Source organism: Jaculus jaculus, chromosome X (genome assembly GCF_020740685.1).
Source record: "Jaculus jaculus isolate mJacJac1 chromosome X, mJacJac1.mat.Y.cur, whole genome shotgun sequence".
In the NCBI taxonomy this organism is placed as follows: domain Eukaryota; kingdom Metazoa; phylum Chordata; class Mammalia; order Rodentia; family Dipodidae; genus Jaculus; species Jaculus jaculus.
This window is the reverse complement of record NC_059125.1, coordinates 55,367,156-55,389,856: the sequence shown is the minus strand read 5'-3', so window position 1 is coordinate 55,389,856 and position 22,701 is coordinate 55,367,156. Positions and strand designations below refer to the sequence as shown.

General features: G+C 39.8%; 1 protein-coding gene and 1 pseudogene across 6 annotated transcripts in view; one reads left to right on the top strand and one right to left on the bottom strand.

The window, feature by feature from the left end:
- The window catches only part of Phf8 (PHD finger protein 8), a 130,492-nt gene that overhangs the window by 16,723 nt on the left and 91,068 nt on the right, over positions 1-22,701 (bottom strand). For all 6 annotated transcript variants that reach the window (XM_045140236.1, XM_045140241.1, XM_045140237.1 and 3 more), the window contains one exon: positions 15,523-15,618. In XM_045140236.1, coding sequence (XP_044996171.1) covers positions 15,523-15,618 — 96 coding nt within the window. The remainder of the gene's footprint in view (positions 1-15,522; positions 15,619-22,701) is intronic.
- LOC123456632 lies at positions 21,819-22,278 on the top strand (annotated as a pseudogene).

Here is a 22,701-nt window from a genome sequence, read left to right as displayed (position 1 = left end):
CTAACAGATTATCTATAGAACATTCCATCCAAATGTTGCAGAATATACATTTTTCTCAGCAGCACATGGGACATTCTCTAAAATAGACCACATATTAGGACACAAAGCAAATCTCCAAAAATATAGGAAAACTGAAATAATCCCTTGTACTTTATTTGACCACAATGGGATTAAACTGCAAATCAGCAATAAAAAAGCTACAGAGCATATAGAATGGAGACTAAACAGTACACTATTGAAGAAATCAAAAAGGAAATCAATAAGTTCATAGAATCCAATGATGATGATCATATAACATACCAAAACTTTTGAGACAAATTGAGGGCAGTCTTAAGAGGGAAATTTATAGCTCTAAGTGCCTATATTAAGAAATTAGAGCTGGGCGTGGTGGCACACACCTTTAATCCCAGCACTCGGGAGACAGAGGTAGGAGGATTGCTGTGAGTTCAAGACCACCCTGAGACTACAGAGTTAATTCCAGGTAAACCTGGACCAGAGTGAGACCCTACCTCGAAAAAAAAAAAAAAAGAAATTAGAGAGTTCACAAATCAACAATTTAATGCTTCACCTTAAGGCCTTGGAAAAAGAACAAGGCAAACTAAAAAGCAGCAGACGAGAAGAAATCATAAAGATTAGGGCAGAAATGATTGAAAAAGAAACCAAAACCAAAACAAAACAAAAATCCAAAGAATCAACACAAAAAAGAGTTGGTTCTTTGAAAGGATAAACAAGATAAACCCTTAGCAAATTTGACCATAAGAAAGGAGAGACGAAAAATTAATAAAATTGGAGATGAAAATGTCACCATTGCAACAGATACCAAAGAAATTCAGACAATTATAAGGACATGCTTTAAGAATATGTATGCCTCAAAGTTTGAAAATCTGAAAGAAATGGATGATTTCCTTGATTCATATGACCTACTAAAATTCAATCAAGATGAGATAAACCATTTAAATAGACCTATAACAAGTACAGAGATCCAAGTAGTTATAAAAAGTCTCCCAAGTAAAAAAAATCCCAGGCCCAGATGGATTCACTGGTGAATTTTACCAGACCTTCATGGAAGAACTAACACCACTGCTTCTCAAACTTTTCCATAAAATAGAAAAGGAAGGAATTCTACCGAACTCCTCCTACAAACCAGCATCACCTTCATACCAAAACCAGACACAAAGACAGAACAAATAAAGAAAATTATAGACCAATCTCCCTCATGAACATAGATGCAAAAATTCTGAACAAAATATTGGCAAACAATACAAGAATATATCAAAAAGATTATATACCCCAACCAAGTTGGCTTTATCCCAGGGATACAGGAATTGTTCAATATATGCAAATCATTAAATGTAATACATCATATAAATGGTCTGAAGGACAAAAATCACATGATCATCTCAATAAATGCAGAAAAGGCATTTGGCAAAATCCAATATCCTTTCATGGTAAAAGTATTACAGAAAGTGGAAATAGAAGGAACATATCTCAACATAATAAAAGTTATGTATAACAAACCTACAGCCAACATAATACTAAATGGTGAAAAACTCAAAGCTCTTCCACTAAACTCAGGAACAAAACAAGGGTGTCCACTGTCCCCACTTTTATGTAATATAGTACTGGAAGTCTTAGCCATAGCAATAAGGCAAGAGACACTCATAAAAGGGATACAAATTGGAAAGGAAGAGATCAAATTATCATTTGCAGATGACATGATTCTACACATAAAGGACCCTAAAGACTCTACCAGCAAACTGTTATAGCTGATAAAAACTTTTAGCAACATCATAATAGAATACAAAATAAATACACAGAAATCAGTAGCTTTCCTATATACTAACAACAAACATGCGGAGAATGAAATCAGGGAATCTCTCCCATTCACAATTGCCTCTAAAAAACAAGTTGCTTGGAATAAATTTAACTAAGGAAGTGAAGGATCTCTACAATGAGAACTTTAAAACACTCAAGCGAGAAATTGCAGAAGACACAAGGAAATGGAAAGACATTCCATGTTCTTGGATTAGAAGAATCAATATTGTGAAAATGGCAATCTTAACAAAAGCAATCTCCACATTTAATGCAATCCCCATTAAAATTACAATGGCATTCTTCACAGGAATAGGAAAAACAACCCTAAGATTCATTTGGAAGCACAAATAACCTCAAATAGCCAAAACAATTTTGAGCAACAAAAATAAGGCTGGTGTTATCACCATACCTGACTTTAAGCTATATTACAAAGCCATAGTAACAAAAATAGCATGGTATTGGCGTAAAGACAGACATGTAGATCAGTGGAACAGAATAGAGGTCCCAGATGTTAATCCAGGCAGCTACAGCCATTGGAATTTCACAAAAATTTTCATTGGCGAGAAGACAGCCTCTTCAACAAGTGGTGCTGGTAAAACTGGGTATCTATATGCAGAAAGATGAAAATAGATCCTTGTCTTTCTCCATGCACAAGAATCAAATCCAAGTGGATCAGGGACATTAATATCAGACCTGAAATTGCTAGAGGAAAAGGTAGGGGGAGCCCTTTAACATACTGGCAGAGGTAATGACTTTCTGAATATAACCCCAATTGCTCAGCAAATAAAATCACTAATCAACTACTGGGCTCTCATGAAATTACAAAGCTTTTGTACAGCAAAAGACACTGTGAATAGAGCAAAGAGACGACCTATAGAATGGGAGAAAATTTCTGCCAGCTACTCATCTGACAGGGGATTAATATCCAGCATATACAAAGAACTCAAAAACAGAATAATAAGAAATCAAGCAACTCAATAAAAAAAATAGGCAATGGACTTCTCTTAATATTCATACCCATATATTAATGTTACTCTCCCTTTTGGTAGAGAACCTTCTCTTTTCAGATGGCAGTGACCTTGGGATGACTCAGAAAGCATCATGGTGCTGAGAAGAAGTGACAGGAGTGCTCAGCACTGAAATATATCTATCACATCTTCCAAGGCTCAGGGTCCACTGTGGAAGAGGTGGCAGAAAGAATGTAAGAGCCAAAGGAAGGGTAGGACTCTTTACAACGTGCTCTCTCCAGACACAAAATGGCCTGGATATCCATGACTTCACAGTGCCTGATACTACTTACATAAGATCATCATAATAGGAAGAAAAGATCATGACATCAAAAGTACAGAGACTGATTGAAAGGAGGAGGAGATATGATGGAGAATGGAGTTTCAAAGGAGAAAGTGGGGAGAGGGAGGGCATTACCATGGGAAATTGTTTATAATCATGGAAATTGTTAATAAAAAATATAATAAATAAATTTTTAAAAATGGGCTAAGGAACTAAATAGAGTTTTCTCATCTCATCTCAATATAGATGGTATATAAAAATCTGAAAAAATGTTCTACATCCTTACCCATCAGGGAAATGCAAATTCAAACTACCTTGAGATTCCATCACTCTCCCGTCAGAATGGCTACCATCAAGAAAACAAATGACAATAAATTTTTGCAAGGATGTGGTAAAAGGGGAATCTTTATACACTGTTGGTGGGAATGTAATCTGGTACAGCCATTGTGAAATTCAGTGTGGAGGTTCTTGAGACAGCTAAAAGTAGATTTGCCATATGATCCAGCTATAGCACTCCTAGGCATATATCCTAATGACTCTTCTCACTACCTTAGAGATACTTGCACAACCATGTTTATTGCTGCACTATTCACAATATCTAGGAAATGGAACCAGCCTAGATGTCCATCCACAGATGAATGGATAATAAAGATGTGGTACATCTACACAATGGAGTTCTATTCAGCAGTAACGAAAAATGAAATTATGGAATTTGCAGGGAAATGGATGGATCTGGAAAGGATTATACTAAGTAAGATAACCCAGTCCAAAGCTAAACGTCACATATTCTCTCTCATATGTGGATCCTAGCTACAAATGTATAGACTTGTGTGTGATCTGGAACCAAAAATCAGTAGCAGAGGCCCATAAGCTAGAAAAAGGCTATAAGGGAGGGAGGAGAGGGAAGGTCTTAAGGGGATGGTAATGTATATATGTAAGTAGAAGAACAGATTACAGGGAGGGAAAGGCCTAAGCGAGGTCAGGAGAAGAGACTATAAAAAAAGGTAGGGGGAGGGTCAATCAAAACTCAAGATATTCTGCTGAATAAGACATATGAAAATCTACTTTCTTGAATAGTGACACATCCAGAAGCCGTAGATTGTTACTAGAAAATTTTCATTGCCAGGGATGGGATACCTTCCAGTGAGTTGTTTGTTGTCCAGGGAGGTCCCTGTTGCCTCCAAAACATTATAGATTATTGCCAAGGCTTTGGTTTCCCATGAGAAGGAGTTGGTAAGACCCTAATGCTGAAAACTTCACATGCCTGAGCAGCAAAGTCACTGAGAAATCAAGCTGGTGCTGGGCAGAAAACCTTCTCCCTGTAGCACAGCCAACTGAAAGCTGGAAAAAGCTGTACTGTATGCAGCCTTATGGGAGACAGAAGTCATCAGCGGTGAAAACATTGGACACTGGAAACCTCAAGTTTGGCCAGACAGGCCAAATGACTGAACGAGTACAGTAGTGGCATGTCTGTTCTAGGGTAAACCAAATGCTCTCTAATTGGACTGAAGGCCCACTCTAGGGGAGGGAATATAGGCCTGGTACGAAAACCCAATCAAAAGCATATGGCAGGGGAGGTTATGAGCCTTAGGAGATAAAGCCTGCTCTTGTCTGGATAAATGTATATATTACTCTCACCAAATTGCCTTGAAAGCACTATACTTAATGTTCATATGCATATCTTAATGCTACTCTCACTTCTGGTTAGAGAAGCTTCTCTTTTCAGATGGTGATGACAAGTGGGGTGACCCAAAAGGCAACCTAGTGCTGAGAAGAGATGGAGGAGTGTCTAACACTGAAACATCTCACACCCTCCAACGCTCAGGGTCCATTGCGGAAGAGGTGGCGGAAAGAATGTTAGAGCCAAAGGAAGGATACCACTCCCTACATACAACTGTCTGGACAGAATTTGGCCTCGATATCCAAGACCTCGCAGTGTCTAGTAATACCCACACAAGATCCTCATAATAAGAGAAAAAGATGATGACATCAAATTAAAAGAGAGACTAATGGAGAGAGGGAGGGGATATGACAGAGAACAAAGTTATGAAGGAGAATGAAGGGGAGGGGATGGGAGGGAAATACCATGGTTTGTTAATTTTAAAAAAAAATTGAAAAAATAAATAAATTACAATGAAAAAATAATAGTATGATACATACACAATGGCATTCTACTCAGTAGTAAGGAAAAATAGAATAATGAAGTTTGCACAACAATAGATGGACTTAGAAAATCTCATCATTAGCGAGGTCACACAGTCTAAGAAAGCCAAATGCTGCAGGTTTTCTCTCACATGTGGCTTCTAAAATGGGCCAACTCAAGAAGAAGGCAAAAGGCAGTAAGCATTAGAACAGTAGCTGTAAAACCAGAATGAGACCAGGAAAATGTGAAAACAGGGAGGGAGGAAAAGAGGTGATACCAGACAATCTAATACAGGGAAAGAACATTGAGGGTGGGAGGGCGGAAGACAAAACTAAAGACTAAAAAGTACATTAGGAGCCTTCCTCCAGGATACAAATATACAAGATATTAACCCCAATTAAGGGAGGTGGATGGACCTGGCAGTTATGCCCAGTAAAAAATTGGAGAAAGCTTAAATCTAAAACTGAAGGCTCTGGCTTGTGAATCCTAGGACCAGAACTCTTCACAGTGACAAGTTGGCCAGGGAGATCCGTGAGGTCCCCAAAACAATGTAGGCTATTGCTAAGCACCTTGTTATCCAATACAGTCAAAAGGTAAGACCCTGTTGCTAAGACACACCCAGAACACTGAGAGATCATATGGAATCAAGAGGAAAGTCAGTCCTCTCCTGGCTCCTCATCAAAATGTCTCAAAATTAGGGCTGGAGAGATGGCTTAGCAGTTAATGTTAGCCCGATGCACAAGGGGGCACACACGTCTGGAGTTCGTTTGCAGTGGCTGGAGGCCCTGGTGCGCCCATTCTTTCTCTCTCTCTCTCTCTCTCTCTCTCTCTGCCTGTTTCTCTCTGTCTGTCGCTCTCAAATAAATAAATAAAAATTAAAATAAATAAAATAAAAATATTTGTTTAAAAAAAGTCTCAAAATTACATGCATGTCCCTCTTAATAAAAGCTGTTCCTACCCTTGTTTAGAGAATCTGTTACAGGTGGCACAGAATACAGGGGAGATCCAAAACTCATCAATTCAGCAAGATAGCTGACTGCTCACTACAAGAGGTACCACTTATCCAGGTCCAGAAGAAATTACAGAGGTAGCAGCTACCAGAGTATTGCTCCCAATGCTACCCAACAACAACCTCCAGGGAAATAACAAACATGGAAGTGAACTGAAACATGCCATAACAGAACATGGAAGTGAACAGAGGCTACAGAGAACTCGACACTTAAAAAAAAAAAACAACTGCTCATCTAACTGCCTAGTAAGCACTTCTCTTAATGTTCATACCCATATATTAATGCTACTATCAATTTTGATAAGAATCTTCTCTTTTCTGATGGCAGGGACTTTGGGATGACTCAGAAGGCATCACAGTACTGAGAAGAAGTGACAGAGGAGTGCTCAGCACTGAAATATCTCTATCACACCTTCCAAAACTCAGGGTCCATTGCGGAAGAGGTGGTGGAAAGAATGTAAGAGCCAAAGGAAGGGTAGGACTCCTTACAATGTGCTCCTCCAGACACAAAATGGCCTGGATATCCATGACCTCATAGAGTCTGACATTACCTACACAAGACCATCATAATAGGAGGAAAAGATGATGAGATCAAAATAAAAGAGAGACTGATTGAAATGGGGAGGGGATATGATGGAGAATGGAGTTTCAAAGGGGAAAGTGAGGGGAGGGAGGGAATTACTATGGTATATTGTTTACAATTATGGAAGTTGTTAATTATAAAAATTAAAAAAAAAAAAAACCCTGCTAACTTTTCCAAGGCTCAGAGATTGTGGAAGAAGCAGCAGGAAGGTTGTAAGAGCCACAGGAGGGGGAAAAATATCCTGAGATACAGTCCCCCACAAGAAACTAACAGAGGTCCTAATTAATTATCCCACAGTGAATACCAAGGGCCCTGTTGAGGAGGGCCCTCAGGGATATGGGGGCCAGGAGGGAGGGGTTACAAGACTATAAAACACACACACACACTCAGTACAAAGTGTGGATACTTCCCTATGAGTTGTTGGTCAGGGAAACCCAGAAGCCCCCAAAACAATACAAGTGCTTTTGGTTGACTATTAAAACTGAACAATAAGACCCTACTGCTGAAGACTCCATACCTTTTCATTGTAGGAGGTAGAGAAATCAAGCTAGAACTGATGTAAAAGCTTCCTCCATACTAGATAGCTTCTAGAGTGCCAGGAGGCACTATGCAGGGTTCTGGGAAAAAGTCATCATTGGCCTCACACAGCTGTGATAATACTGACTTGCCAGGCAAGAGATACCCACTGGTGCAATAGTGAATGAACGCTACAGGGGTAACCAACTACTTTCTGACTGGATTTGATACACACTCTGCAAGAGGTCTGATATTGTAAGGCAGATCAAAAGCCTATGGCAGTGGAGACCATAGGCCCTAAGGGGGAACCTGCTACTGTTGTTTTGCTAAACAGATGTGATAGTCAATTGCTGTCTAAGTTTTTTTTTTTTAAGGTAGGGTTTCACTCTAGCTCAGGCTGACCTAGAATTCACTACGTAGCCTCAGGGTGGCCTCAAACTCAAAGCATTCCTCCTACCTCTGCTTCCTGAGTGCTGGGATTAAAGGCGTGTGCCATCACACACAGCTTAAATATAATTTGCTTATACTCACAGAGTAGTGCTACTCTTAGACTTGGGCACAAAAATTTGCTGTCAACTCTAATTAAGTCTCAATTGTGTAAAAGAAGTGACTGCTGAGTGCTTAGCCCTATATGTGACATCTATATTACCCCTCTCAGGAAACATTATAGGGGCACAAAGAATATAAGAACTGGAAGGTGGGGAGGAAGTCTGTGGAACTCTCTTGCCTGGATGTGACATGGCCACTGCTCTAATGAACTCAAAGCAGCTGTGGTTACCTGCATAAGATAGGTCCAGTTGCTATTCCATCATGGCTAGGGGGGGAACTCTTGAGTCCCTGCACCTCTGGGTGGAACTACTAGTAGTCAGTGGTTGCTGTGGAAGGGGGTTGATTCTCTTTAATGATGTATCCATTAGTATTTGGGGGGGGAAGAAGAGGTTCAATTGTAAGGGACAAGAAGGTAATATAGATCTATATGATCAAATGCTAATAAAGATGTGTGTATAGATATGCATGACATTGTCAGAAAACAAATTTTTAAAAAGAAAAACACCTCAATATTACAACAGGGAGCTCTGGGGTATTTTAACTTGGTCTAGTCACATCCAAAGGCTAGTGGTAGCCTTGAATAATTACAGCCCATACTCCCAGTAGTAGAGTAAGTAGAAAGAAGTAGAAACTTTGAAGCCTAGTGCTAAAACTCTCCCCCCACCCCCTTGGGGGGAATTTATTTTAAAAAGTTTACAGAAAAGTGCTCAATGTCACAGCTGCTTAAGGTGATATGTAACATTTATGGCAAACAGTATTTAACCTAAATGCTTAAAAAGAAGCCTAGGAATGAAATGCTCAAGATTTCAAAAACTCTAACATATTTCTAGCAATCACCAAAGGCCAGATGTATGTGTATAGGCTATGTAAAAGCCTCAAGCAGTCCCTTCTGGCTAACTTTAAGGCCCTGCAGAAGCAAAATTGCTAGCTAAAGCAGAATTGTAAATTGTCTGGCTGAGTGATGAATATATGTCCTAACATGTGTACAAAGGATCTTGGGAAGCACTGGGAAATTCAAAGGTTCCAGGGATTAAAATAAAATGTTGTAAAATGGGCTGGAGAGATGGCTTAGCGGTTAAGTGCTCGCCTGTGAAGCCTATGGACCTCGGTTCGAGGCTCGGTTCCCCAGGACCCACGTTAGCCAGATGCACAAGGGGGCGCACGCATCTGGAGTTGGTTTGCAGTGGCTGGAGGCCCTGGCGCGCCCATTCTCTCTCTCTCCCTCTATCTGTCTTTCTCTCTGTGTCTGTTGCTCTCAAATAAATAAATAAATACTAAAAAAAAAAAGTTGTAAAATTAAATGAACATTAAGATGAGAGGAGCTGTCAGTGGTTACACACACACAAAAAATAAAGACTTTTGCTGGGCATGGTGGTGCACACCTTTAATCCCAGCACTCAGGAGGCAGAGGTAGGAGGATCACCATGAGTTCAAGGCCACGCTGAGACCACACAGTGAATTCCAGGTCAGCCTGAGCTAGAATGAAACCCTACCTTGAAAACAAACAAACAAAAAAAGACTTTACAGAATTAGTTTAGAAAGGTGATTAAACAAGCCAGAAATGGTGCTATATGCCTATAATTCCTGCACTAGCAAAGGCAGGATTCTGAGTTGGACACCAGGCCTAGGCTAAGAGTAAACTGAAGGCCAGCTGGGCTACATGTAAAACTCAATAATAAAGTGACTTAATAATGCCAACAAACAATAATGAACACCCGGGAGCAGAGTTCTAATCTCCAAAGTTGCCTCAGTATTTAACATGTACAACCCTCAACACAAAATATAAGACATGCCATGAAATAATTACATGTATATACACATATATAAAAGAAAACAGCAATCAGCAGTGACTGTCTCTGACTTCCTGAAAGACAAACTTGGCCTTAATAGATGAGGACTAGTTTCTTTTTTTTTTTTCTTTATTTTGAGATACGATTTCATACTCATATAGCAATTTCCTCCAAATCTAAACACTTCATCCTGGAGGGAGTTCATTAGGAAGTTCTAAATGGATGGAAAGCTCCTTAAGGCTGAGGAAGTAAACAACTCACAAGTCTCAGGAAGTTCTTCAAATTGACAAGATTCACAAGGTTCCCCCAGAGTTTTCATAAGGATTAAGAACTGCTTGGGAGAGGAGTCTCCTACCAGACCAGCTGCCTGCAAGTTGTACAGTGAGCTCCAGAGATATAGTTTCTGCGAATCATTACCCACACTGGGTAGGCTTTTCAGTGATGTAGCTGCCTTTGAGTTGTTCATAAGTATGCATGATATAAATAGTCTCAAGGAAAGACACCACATGATCATCTCAATTGATGCATAAAAAGGTCTGTAGACAGGGCTGGAGAGGTGGCTTAGCGGTTAAGTGCTTGCCTGTGAAGCCTGAGGACCCCGGTTCGAGGCTCAGTTCCCCAGGTCCCATGTTAGCCAGATGCACAAGGGGGTGCACGCATCTGGAGTTCGTTTGCAGAGGCTGGAAGCCCCGGCACGCCCACTCTCTCTCTCCCCCTCTATCTGTCTTTCTCTCTGTGTCTGTCACTCTCAAATAAATAAATTAAAAATTAAAAAAAAAGGTCTGTGACAAAACCCAACATCCCTTCATGACTAAAACACATTTGAGAGACTAGAGATGGAAAGAACATATCACAGGATAATAAAGTTTACATATAACAAATCTATATCCAACATCATAAAAAATAGATTACCACTAAAAGCTTCAAGAAGCAAATGTGTCCATTCTTCCCACTGCTAGTTAATATACTGCTTTTAGCCTTAGGTGGAGCAATATGACATGAGAAAGATAGACAAGGAATATAAATTGGAAAGGAATAAGCCAAACTATTCTTATTTGCAGATGATATGATTGTACATATAATACACCCTAAAGATTCCATCAGAAAACTCTGAGAACTGGTAAATAACTTCAGCAAAGTGATAAGGTACAAAATTAACACTCAAAAGTCAGTAGCCTTTTTATATACCAATGACAAACATACTAAGAAATTAGGAAAATTGTCCCATTTACAATAGCTACACAAAATTAAATATCTTGGAATATCCCTAACTAAGGAAGTGAAAGATCTCTACAATGAAAACTTTAAAATTCAAATAAAAAACTGACAGGCACCAAAAAGAAGGAGAGATCTTCCATGCTCATACATTATAAGAATATCAAAAGGCCTTTCTCCCTAAAGTAATTTACATATTCCATGCAGTACCAATGAAAATTACAGTACCATTTTTCACAGAAGTAGAAAAGGTAATCTTAAATTTTATATGTAAGCACAAAAGATCCCAAATAGCTAAAACTATCCTCAGCAAAAAGGACCCTGATGGAGGTATCACCATACCTGACTTCAAGTTATATTACAGAGCCACAGTAATGAAAATAGTATGTTACTGGCATAAAACCAGATACACACATGAATAGAACAGAATAAATAACACAGGTATATATAAGTCCACATAACTATAACAATCTGATATTTGACAAAAATGTCAAAATCACACATTGGACAAAAGACATTTTCAGCAAATGGTGCTGGGAAAACTGGCTATCTACACGTACAAGAATCTGTTAGCTCTAGGTACTCCCATCTTGTAAAGGAAAATCCCCAGAACAAAAATAACTAGTATTTTTCTCCCTAAACTAAAACTTCTTTTTTAAAAAAGAAATGTTTTATTTATTTATGACAGACAGAGACAGAGAGAGAGAGAGAGAGAGAATGAATATGAATGAATATGAATGAGCATGCCAGTGCTTCTAGCCCCTGAAAACGAACTCCAGACATATGAACCACCTTGTGCAACTGGCTTACATGAGTACTGAGGAATTGAACCTGGGTCTGTAGACTTTGCAGGGAAGTGCCTTAACCACTAAGCCATCTTTCCAGCCCTAAACTGAAACTTTCTCCTATCCACGTACTAACCAGGCCTGACCCTGGTTAGGTTCTGAGATCAGACGAGTTCGGGTGCATTTAGGGTGGTATGACTACAGACTAAACTCTTTCTGCCTCCACTTCCACTTCCACTTCCTTTCTAATGAGACCAGTAACAGTTACATTAATTTCCTCCTCTAATAGGACTAGCTAGCTGTAAAACTTTCCACCCTACTTCCTTCCTTTTAAATTTATTATTATTATTATTAGTAGTAGTAGGTTTTTTTTTTGAGGTGACCTGGAATTCACTAGGTAGTCTCAGGGTGGTCTTGAACTTATGGTGATCCTCCTAACTCTGCCTCCCTAGTGCTGGGATAAAAGGCGTGTTGCTACCAGGCCTGGCTTTTTTTTTTATTGTTGTTGTTTCAATGTAGGGTCTCACTCTAGCTCAGGCTGACCTGGAATTCACTATGTAGTCTCAGGATGGCCTCGAACTCTCAGCGATCCTACCTCTGCCTCCCAAGTGCTGGAATTAAAGGCATGCACCCCCACACCCGGCCCTCCAGCTTATTTATTATTTTTTTATTTGAGAGAGAGAAAGAATTGGCATACCAGGGCCTCAGGCACTGAAATCGAACTCCAGACACTTGCACCACCTACTGGGCATATGTGACCGTGCACTTGCCTCACCTTTGTCCATTTGGTTTACAAGGGATCTAGAGGCAAATATGGGTCCTTAGGCTTTGTAGGCAGGCACGTAAACCACTAAGGCATGTCTCCAGCCCTACTTCCTTCCTTTTAAGGGCCCATAACTGCCACAGTATGTAAGCAGAAGGTGGGTTTTGGATGTTCTGCTAGAGAATCCCTTGCATGCTTACCAAAATAAACCCTATATTATCCTTTTTAACCCCCAAAGGAGTGTCTCACTCTAGCCCAGGCTGACCTGGAATCACTACGTAGTCTCAGGCTGGCCTCGAACTCATGGTGATCCTCCTACCTCTGCCTCCCAAGTGATGGGACTAAAGGCATGCACCACACCAGACAACCCTATATTATCTATTAATTAATTACTTTCTTTCGTCTTTCTTTTTCTCTAATCTTCACCAAACTTATACCTTATACCTTACAGACGTATACCAAATTTATACCTTACAAAGTGAACATAGACCCTTATCTCTCACCATGCATAAAAATCATCTCTAAATAGGTTAAGGACCTCATTGTAAGACTTGAAATGTTGAACTTGGGCTGCAACGCCACTGAGAAATCCTGCTGGAACTGAGCTGATAACCTCCTCCATGTAGACCAGCTGACAGAAAGCTGGAAGAAGCCATTCTACATGCAGTTCAATGAGAGAAAGAGATACTACCAGTGAAGATACTCAACAGTGGACACTGCAAGCCTTATAATTGGCCAGCCAGGGAAAATGAGCCAACGGGTGCAATAGTGGCACATCTGTCATGGTGGAAACCAACTGCCCTCCAACTGGACTGGAGGCCCACTCCAAGGGAGGGAATACATCCCTGATACCGAAAACTTAAAACAGGGGTTGCCATGAGCCCTATGGGTGTAACATCTGCTGATGTCTGGATAAGTGTATATACTATGCTTATTAAACTGCCCAGTAAGCACTTCTCTTAATATTCATACCCTTATATTAATGCTACTCTCACTTTTGATAGAGAATCTTCTCTTTTCAAATGGCAGTGACCTTGGGACAACTCAGAAGGTATCATGGTGCTGGAAAGAAGTGACTTCAGTACCGAGTAACATCTTGATCACACCTTCCAAGGCTCAGGGTCTAATGCGGAAGAGGTGGTGGAAAGAATGTAAGAGCCAAAGGAAGGGTAGGGCTCCTTACAACGTGCTCCCTCCAGACACAAAATGGCCTCGATATCCATGATCTCATAGTGCCTGACACTACCTACACAAGACCATCATAAGAGTAGGGAAAGATCACGACATCAAAATAAAAGAAAGACTTATTGAGATGGGGAGGGAATATGATAGAGAATGGAATTTCAAAGGGGAAAAGGGGGGGAGGGAGGGTATTACCATGGGATATTTTTTATAATCATGGAAAATGTTTTTAAAAATTGAGAAAAAATAAAATAAGATTAAAAAAAGAACAAAGAAAAGGACTTGAAATATTGAAACAACTAGAGGAGAAAGTAAAGAGAACACTTCAATATATAGATATAGGGAAGGATTTTGTGAATAGGATCCTAGTTGCCTAGGAAATAAAGCAAACAATCAACAAACAGGACCTCATAATACTAAAAAGCTGTTGTACACTAAAGAGACTGTCAAATGAATCAATAGGCAACATATAGAATTTGAGAAATTCTTTACCAGCTATGTTTCTAAAAGCAGATTAATGTCTAGAATATAAAAAGAACTCAAAAAATAAAACACCAAGAAAATAAATGACCTTACCAAAAAGTGGAGTATGGCCAGGTATGGTGGTATACACCTTTAATAACAGCACTTTGGAGGCAGAAGTAGGAGAATCACTGTGAGTTTGATGCCAGCCTGAGGCTGAAATGAAAATGCTTTCAGATAAAACTAAAATGTACGGCTGGGAAGATGGGTCAGTGGTTGGAGGTGCTTACTTGCAAAGCCTTTTCCCCCAGTATCAATTACCAAGCCACTCATGTCAGTCATGCCACTCACTCACGGATGCAAAGAATGGTACAAGTATCTGGTATTCTTATAAGGCCCTAGCATGCTCATACATACAGACATAGACATAGACACAGACATAGACACACACACATATGCACACACAAATATTTTTGTTTTTCAAGGTAGGATCTTGTTCTAGCCCAGACTGACGTGGAATTCACTATGTAGTCTCAGGGTGGACTCGAACTCATGGTGATCCTGATACCTCTGCCTCCCAATTGCTGAGATTAACAGCATGAGCCACTCATGCCCGGTTCACATATAAATTGTTAACAATTAAAAAATAAATAAAATAGTTTGCTACTAGATCTATCATATAAAAAACACAGGTAGGAGAAGAAGAACACTGTGAATTGGAGGCCAGCCTAGGACTACAAAAGTTCCAGGTCAGCCTGGATTAGAAAGAGCAAGACTATACTTCAAAAAACAAACAAACAACAGCAACAACAAAAAATCACTGTAAAGATTTAATTCCAGGGCTAGAAAGATGATTTAGCTGTTAAGGCATTAGCTTACAAAGCCAAAGGACCTAGGTTCTATTCCCTAGTACCCACATAAAGCCAAATGTACAAAGTGACACATGTATCTGGAGTTCATTTGCAGTGGCTAGGGGCCCTGGCACACCCATTCTCTCTATCTGCCTCTCTTAAATAAATAAATTTTTATAAAACTATTAATTCTCATCATTCTCCCTTTCCTGCTTACTAACACAGACCCTAAGATTTGTGAGACAGGAATACAAAAACCTTTTAACATGCCACCATCTCCTGTGACACTCTTAGTCATGTGGCAAAATTTAAGACATAGGAATGTAGTGGCGATTGAACTCATGTCCTCATACATACAAAGCAAGCACTTTACCTATAGAGTTATTTCCTCAGCCACACATGATCATTTTAGCTCTAACATCTAACAGGGTGCCTAGCTATAACAAACGTTTGCTGAATAAACATGTGAGTGACTGAATATGATCTTGTATTAAATATTCCTCCTAAGTCCAACATATTATCTCCGCTGACCAGCCCTACAGAGTTTAAGGTACAGAATACTAGATCACCTTTAGGACTCCAGGGAGCATCGTCTGAATTCTTCTTTTTCTTGGTTCGAGATTTCAAAGCAGGGTCATCATCATCAGACTCCAGAGATGGGTAGACTATAAGGGACAGGGGAAAGCAGGATGAATTGAGATCTTATCCAAAAGTACAATTATAGAATAATACATACTTCAGTTTTTCCACCCCCCCCCCACAAATGTACCCTTTTATTTGATCCCACTCAACTGCAGGAGTCCCTGACTATGTCACATGTCATGCTTTCTCTGTCTTTGTATCCTTGCTATAAAAGTCCTCCCACATTTACCTAATTCTGAGTCATTCACTCAACATCATCTGGTGAGTTACTTCACTCACCTTTGAAAATTCAGATCTACATTGACCTTTATAAGAAGCCTTCCTTCATTCTACTGATCTGATTCAGAAGCCTCCTGTGAGCTCTCCATAGCAACCTATTTTATGCCAGCAATGGAGTTGTTATATTGTACTTAAGAACTGATCATTATATCTGCTGCTCCAAATTTGCCATGAGAACAGGAACATGTATTATTTGGTTTTATATTAGAATTTTTACCTATAAAACTGGAAGAATAGGTACTACCTGCCTTACAAAGTTTTGTGTGTGGGTGGGGGGAATTCACAAAACTAAAGACAACATGAATCAGTACCATAGAGACCTTCCTCCTGGATAGCATTCTACAAGACATAATCCTCAATAAAGCGTGTTGGGGAGGGTAGTTGGGTCACAAGTACCCTGTAGAAGGTTGATAAAGCTTAAGCCTAAAACCATGGGCTCTGACTGGTAAATTCCAGGGCTGGAATTGGGTTACCCCCTAGAGTGAGCTATTGGTCAGGGAGACTGATGAGCTCCCAAAACAGTGAAGTCCCTTGCCAAAGCACTTAGCTACCTGCCAGAGCTAAAATTTAAGACATGCTTGCTCAAGCCACTGCATGCTATGGATACAGGACATCAAGAGTACATGCTGGACCTGAGAAGGGAACCGTTTCCCTCTTGGATAGCTCTCAAAGCACTGAAAATTGCTACAGGAACTGCGGAATAATGGTCACTAACAACATAAATAAGCAGGAGATCCTGCAAGATATAAAATCAACCAGCCAGGGAAGAAGTACATACCTGTGTAATAAAGTGGCACACAGCCAATGCAGGTAACCAATTATTCTCAGATTGGACATGAGGCTGGCTCAGTGGAGGAAAACTCATAGCTTGTACTTGGAACTAAGTCAAAATTCCACAGATAGGAAACTTAGAGACTCCAGAGAGAAGCCTCCACTGCTCTTTGGCTAAGAAGAGTGGGCATACACATCAAAAAGTCTCTCAAATAACTATACTTGTCTCCTTTAATTCAAACTGCTTTCACTCTTGGTTGGAGAATCTGTTACATTTTATAAATGGCAGAGAATACTGGGGAGATCCAAGATAAATCAATATGATAAAAAAGAGAAAGATGACTGCCTACCACGAGATGTGGAATGTCTACTACACCTGCCAAGTCCCAGGAGACGTAGCAGAGGAAGCGGTAATGTGAGTATTGCTCTCACCACTAGCCTGACAACCAGTTTGAGGGAGATGGAGACACTGTAGTCACTCAAAATTCATCAAAGCAAAAATCCAGAGGCTATACAGAATTCAGCACTAAATCATATTTCTAACATACTTGCCAAGGCTCAGAGAACACTGTGGAAGAAGGGGCAGAAAGATCATAAAAGCCATAGGGTGGATAGGAGTATCATGAGGCAAAATCCCACAGACTGACTTAGGCCTTCAGTTCCCCATAATGAATACTATTAATCTCACTGAGGAGGGCCCTCAGTGGAATGGGGGTAGAGGAGAGCAGATATAAGTATAACCTTTCAAAACACTAAGATTTAAAAAAGAATTATGATTTGAGATAATATGTGCAATGTAACTTATTCCATTTTAAGATACATGTCTTATTCAACAGGTACAGATTATAATTAATTCTATGAGTTGAAATGAAACATGTATATTAAAAACAGAAGATTGAAAACACCTCCTGATCTTAATACATACAACCAAACAATAGTAATCAACTCACTGTAGGTCTGGAAAAGGCATATAAAACCATATGGAAAAGAATATAGAGCCCCAAAATATAGCCTTGCTTATATGGGCAAATGACATTTTTATTTTTTGAGACAGTCTCACCAAGTAGAAAAGGATTGCCTCAGCTCCTTGTGTCTCTGTTTCCCAAGTGTTAAGACTACAAATGTGGGGCTGAAGAGATGATTTAGCAGTGAAGGTACTTGGTGTCAAAGCCAAAGGACCCAGGTTCGATTCCCCAGTACCCACATAAAGCATGATGCACAAAGTGACACAGGTATCTGGAGTTTTGTTTACAGTGGCGAGAGGAATTGGATCACCTATTCTCTTTCCCACAAATAAATATTGTTAAAAAGAAAAAAAAAAGATTACAAATGTGTACCACCATGCCCTGCTACGTTTGCTTTCTTCTTCAAAAAATATTTTAGAGAGCTGGAGAGATAGCTTAGCAGTTAAGGTGCTTGCCTGCAAAGCTAAAGAATCTAAGTTCAATTACCCAGCACATACATAAAACCAGATGCACAAGATGGGGTATGTGTCTGGAGTTTGTTTGCAGCAGCTAGAGGCCCTGATACACCCATTTTCTCCTCTTGGCCCCTGCCAGGCATGGTGGTGCATATGCATGCCCTTAATCCCAGCACTCAGGAGGCTGAGGTAGGAGGATAATTGTAAATTCAAGGCTAGCCTGAGACTACACAGTAAATTCCACATCAACCTGGGCTAGAGTGAGACCCTACTTCAAAAAAAATTGTTTTTAGCTGATATACAAAATATGGGTTTCATTATGACATTTTCATGTAGACATATCTTTGTACTTTGCTCATATGTGAGCCCCCATCTCTTCTTGTTCTCGAAAAGTTTTTCAAGAGCCAGACGTGGTGGCGTACGCCTTATATCCCAGCACTGGGAGGCAGAGGTAGGAGGATCACTGTGAGTTTGAGGCCACCCTGAGACTCCACAGTGAATTCCAGGTCAGCTTGGGCTCGAGTGAGACCTTACCTTGAAAAACCAAAAAAAAAAAAAAAAAAAAAAAAAAAAAGTTTTTCAAAGACTAAAATAATACAAAACATTTTGTCCAAATAAAATGAAATAAAGCTGGGCGTGGTGGCACATGGCTTTAATCCCAGCACTCGGGAGGCAGATGTAGGAGGATCACTGGAACTACAAAGTGAATTCCAGGTCAGCCTGTGCTAGAGTGAGACCCTACCTCTGGGGTGGGGGGAACCCTAAAATGAAATAAAACTAGAAATCATAACTGAAGGATAAAGAAAAACAAAAATAATGGGCTGGTAAGCTGGCTTAGTGGTTAAGGCACTTGCCTGTAAAACCAAAGGACCCAGGTTCAATGCCCCAGGACCCACGTTAGCCACATGCACAAGGTGGCACATGAGTTTGGAGTTTGTTTGCAGTGGCTGGAGGCCCTGAAACACCCATATTCTCTCTCCTTCTCTCAAAGAAATAAGTAATTAAAAATAAAATATTAAAAAATAAGAAAAATAAGCCATGTATAGTAGTGCACCCCTTTAATCCCAGGACTAGGGAGGCAGAGATAGGAGGATTGCTATGAGCTTGAGACTACATAGTGAATTGTACATAAGCCTGGAGTAGAGTGAGACCCTAGCTAGAAAAACAAAAAATAAATAAAAGGAAAGTTAAAGAAAAAAAAAAAACAACAGCCGGGCGTGGTGGTGCACGCCTTTAATCCCAGCACTCGGGAGGCAGAGGTAGGAGGATCACCGTGAGTTCAAGGCCACCCTGAGACTACAGAGTTAATTCCAGGACAGCCTGGACCAGAGTGAGACCCTACCTCGAAAAACCAAAAAAAAAAAAACAAACCAAAAACAAAAACAAAGAACTCACACACATAATTAAACTTTGAGATGAGTGGGGAAAAAAAAAAAAAAAAAAACAGAACAGGGGATGCAGCAAATGCAATGCCTAATATTAAATCAATAACCTACCTTCATACCTTAAAACCTAGAAAAAAAGTGTCTAAACTAAACCCAAAGTTAGAAGGAAGGAAATAAAGATTACATCTCAAAACAAAAATAGAGAACAGGAGTCTGGAGAGATAGCTTAGTGGTTAAGACACTTGCCTGAAAAGCCAAAGGACCCAGGTTCAGCTCCCCAGGACCCACGTAAGCCAGATGCACAAGGGGGCACAAGCATCTGGAGTTCATTTGCAGTGGCTGGAGGCCCTGGTGTGCCCATTCTCTCTCTATCTGTCCCCCTCTCTCTCAAATAAATAAAGGAAAAATTTAAAAAATGGAGAACAACAAAGTGACAGCATCAATAAGATCAAAGTTTGGTTTTGAAAAGATTAATAAAATTGGCAAGTATTTACAGCTAGGCTAAAGGAGGAAAAAAGAGACCTGATACAAATATCTAAAATCACAAATGAAGTAGAAGCACTACAGTAGTGCTTTCCTAACATATGTGAAGCCCCAGAACCATAAACACAAAGAAAAAGAAAAAGTAGTAAAAAAAAAAGTAAGAAAAAAAATTCATGTTTACTACCACTATTCAAATTTTTACTAGAAATTCTAGCCAGAGAAATTTGGAAAATAAAGGGTGGGGGTATGGTGGAGGAGGAAGTGGTTGTAGTGATAGCACTAGTCATAGTGGTAGCAGAGGCAGCAGGTTTGAATCAGCTGCAAGTAGACACATGGACAATGGCATAGTGCACTGAATTAAGCAGTTGCCTACTGATAAATGCCCTACTCTAAACCATGTAGAATACTTTTATATATATAGTGGGATCATCATGGTGATGGTATTTTCTTGAACTGATTCAGTAATTCTTTACACACTTATTGTTTGAATGTGAAATATCCTCTATAAGCTGATTTGTTTAAAAACTTGGTCCCAAGATATGACACTGTTTTGGAAGGTTGTAGAACTTTTAGGAGGTAAAACCTTGCTGTAGAAAGTCAATAACTAGAGGAGAGTCTTGAGGTTTTTATACCCTGGTCCCACTTCCTGTCTGTCTCGCTTACTAAGCTAAGATGCAATATGACCAGCTGACACTCCTGCCACCATACTTTCCCCAACATGATAGACTGTTTATCTTCTTTAACTATAAGCCAAAATATAACTGTTTCCCCATTATCTGTCAAGTGTTTGGTCACAGCAATTAAAAATTACTGAATAGAGCTGGAGAGATGGCTTAGCGGTTACGCGCTTGCCTGTGAAGCCTAAGGACCCCGGTTCGAGGCTCGGTTCCCCAGGTCCCACGTTAGCCAGATGCACAAGGGGGCGCACGCATCTGGAGTTCGTTTGCAGAGGCTGGAAGCCCTGGCGCGCCCATTCTCTCTCTCTTCCTCTATCTGTCTTTCTCTCTGTGTCTGTCGCTCTCAAATAAATAAATAAAACATGAACAAGAAAATATTTAAAAAAAAATTACTGAATATACATGCTAATAGCATTCTTTCTTTACAGTGAAAAAAATCGGTATTTTCCCCTTCAAGTTACAATTACAATTGAGGAGTGGATAGACAAGGATTGTGCTGGAGAGATTGCTTAGCAGTTAAGGCACTCACCTACAATGCCTAAGGACCCAGGTACTATTCCCCAGTACCCATGTAAGCCAGATGCACAAGGTGGCACATGTGTCTGCAGTTGGTTTGTAGTGGCTGAAGGCCCTGGAACACCCATTCTCTCTACATATATCTGCCTCTTTCTCTCTCTCAAATAAGTAAATAAATACAATATTAAAAAAATGAACACAGGAGTACAAATCAAATTAATGTAGATCTTGTAGATGAGAATTTTATAGAATTAGGAGGATAACAGTATCTCCAAACATATCATATAAAGGAAAAAGATATCAATCATAAATAAAAAAAAGTCACCAGAAACTAAGTGGGTATGGGGGTGCATGCCTATAATCTCAAGGCAGGGAGACAGGGGTTCTACATTAGCCTTGGCTACATCGTGAATTTGAATTCAGTGTGGGCTGCATGAATCAATCTAAAAGAAAAAAGCAGGGCTGGAGGGATGGCTTAGCAGTTAAGATGTTTGCCTGCAAAGCCAAAGGACCCAGGTTCAGTTCCCCAGGACCCATGTTAGCCAGATGCACAAGGGGGCACTAGCGTCTGGAGTTCGTTTGCAGTGGCTGGAGGCCCTGGCACGCCCATTCTCTCTCTCTTTCTCTCTCTGTCAAATAAATAAATATAAAAATATTAAAAAAAAAACAGAAACATTCAATGATTTTAGTGATTTATCACTAAAATATAGCATCCTAATATTAGTTCTGTCACAGAAGGTATTTGGTTACCCTGAAAGATCAATGGGCAGCAGTAATGACTCTTGGCACAATATTATTGACACCACAGGCACTGTTGGCAGCTGCAGAAACATAAAGATCTACAAGATGCACTAATGGTAAATCAATACAAACAAAATACTGAAATATTCAAACAAATAGCTCTACTTTGGGTACATGCATAAGGGAGATCACCAGTTTCTAGTCCAGAATAAGAAAAAAATATATAAAACCCATATACTTTGATAGGAATGAATTGATAAAGGCCTTGTCTCCAAAATCATGGGCTACAGACAGACTGCAAGAGAAGTACTTCTGACTAACAGGCATAGGGAGCCAAGCTTGCCTATTGTTTGCAGGGCACCAACATCTGTTATTTTTAGGATTATGAATTCTTTTAAACTGGCATTCTAGCCTAATGTTATCTTGGCACCACTGGAAACTGAAAAAGAAAAACACATGCTCTGTAAACAAAGCTAATTAAGTAGTAGTGTAACTTTTTATTAAATTTATTTATTAGAGAGACCGAGAGAGAAAGAGAATGAGCATGTAAGGGCCTCTAGCCACTGCAATCGAACTCCAGATACATGTGCCCCCTTGAGCATCTGGCATACATGGGTCCTGGGGAATTGAACCAGGGTTCTTTGGCTTTGCAGGCAAATGCCTTAACTGCTAAGACATCTCTCTAGCCCAAGTGTGTGTGTGTGTGTGTTTTTAAATATAAGAAATATTCAAACCGGAAGGGAAGAAGTAAAACTAGCCACATGTATACAAAATCCTAAAGAACTTATCAGGAAAAAAAAAATTAGTGCTAGCAAAAGAATTCTTCAGCAAAGT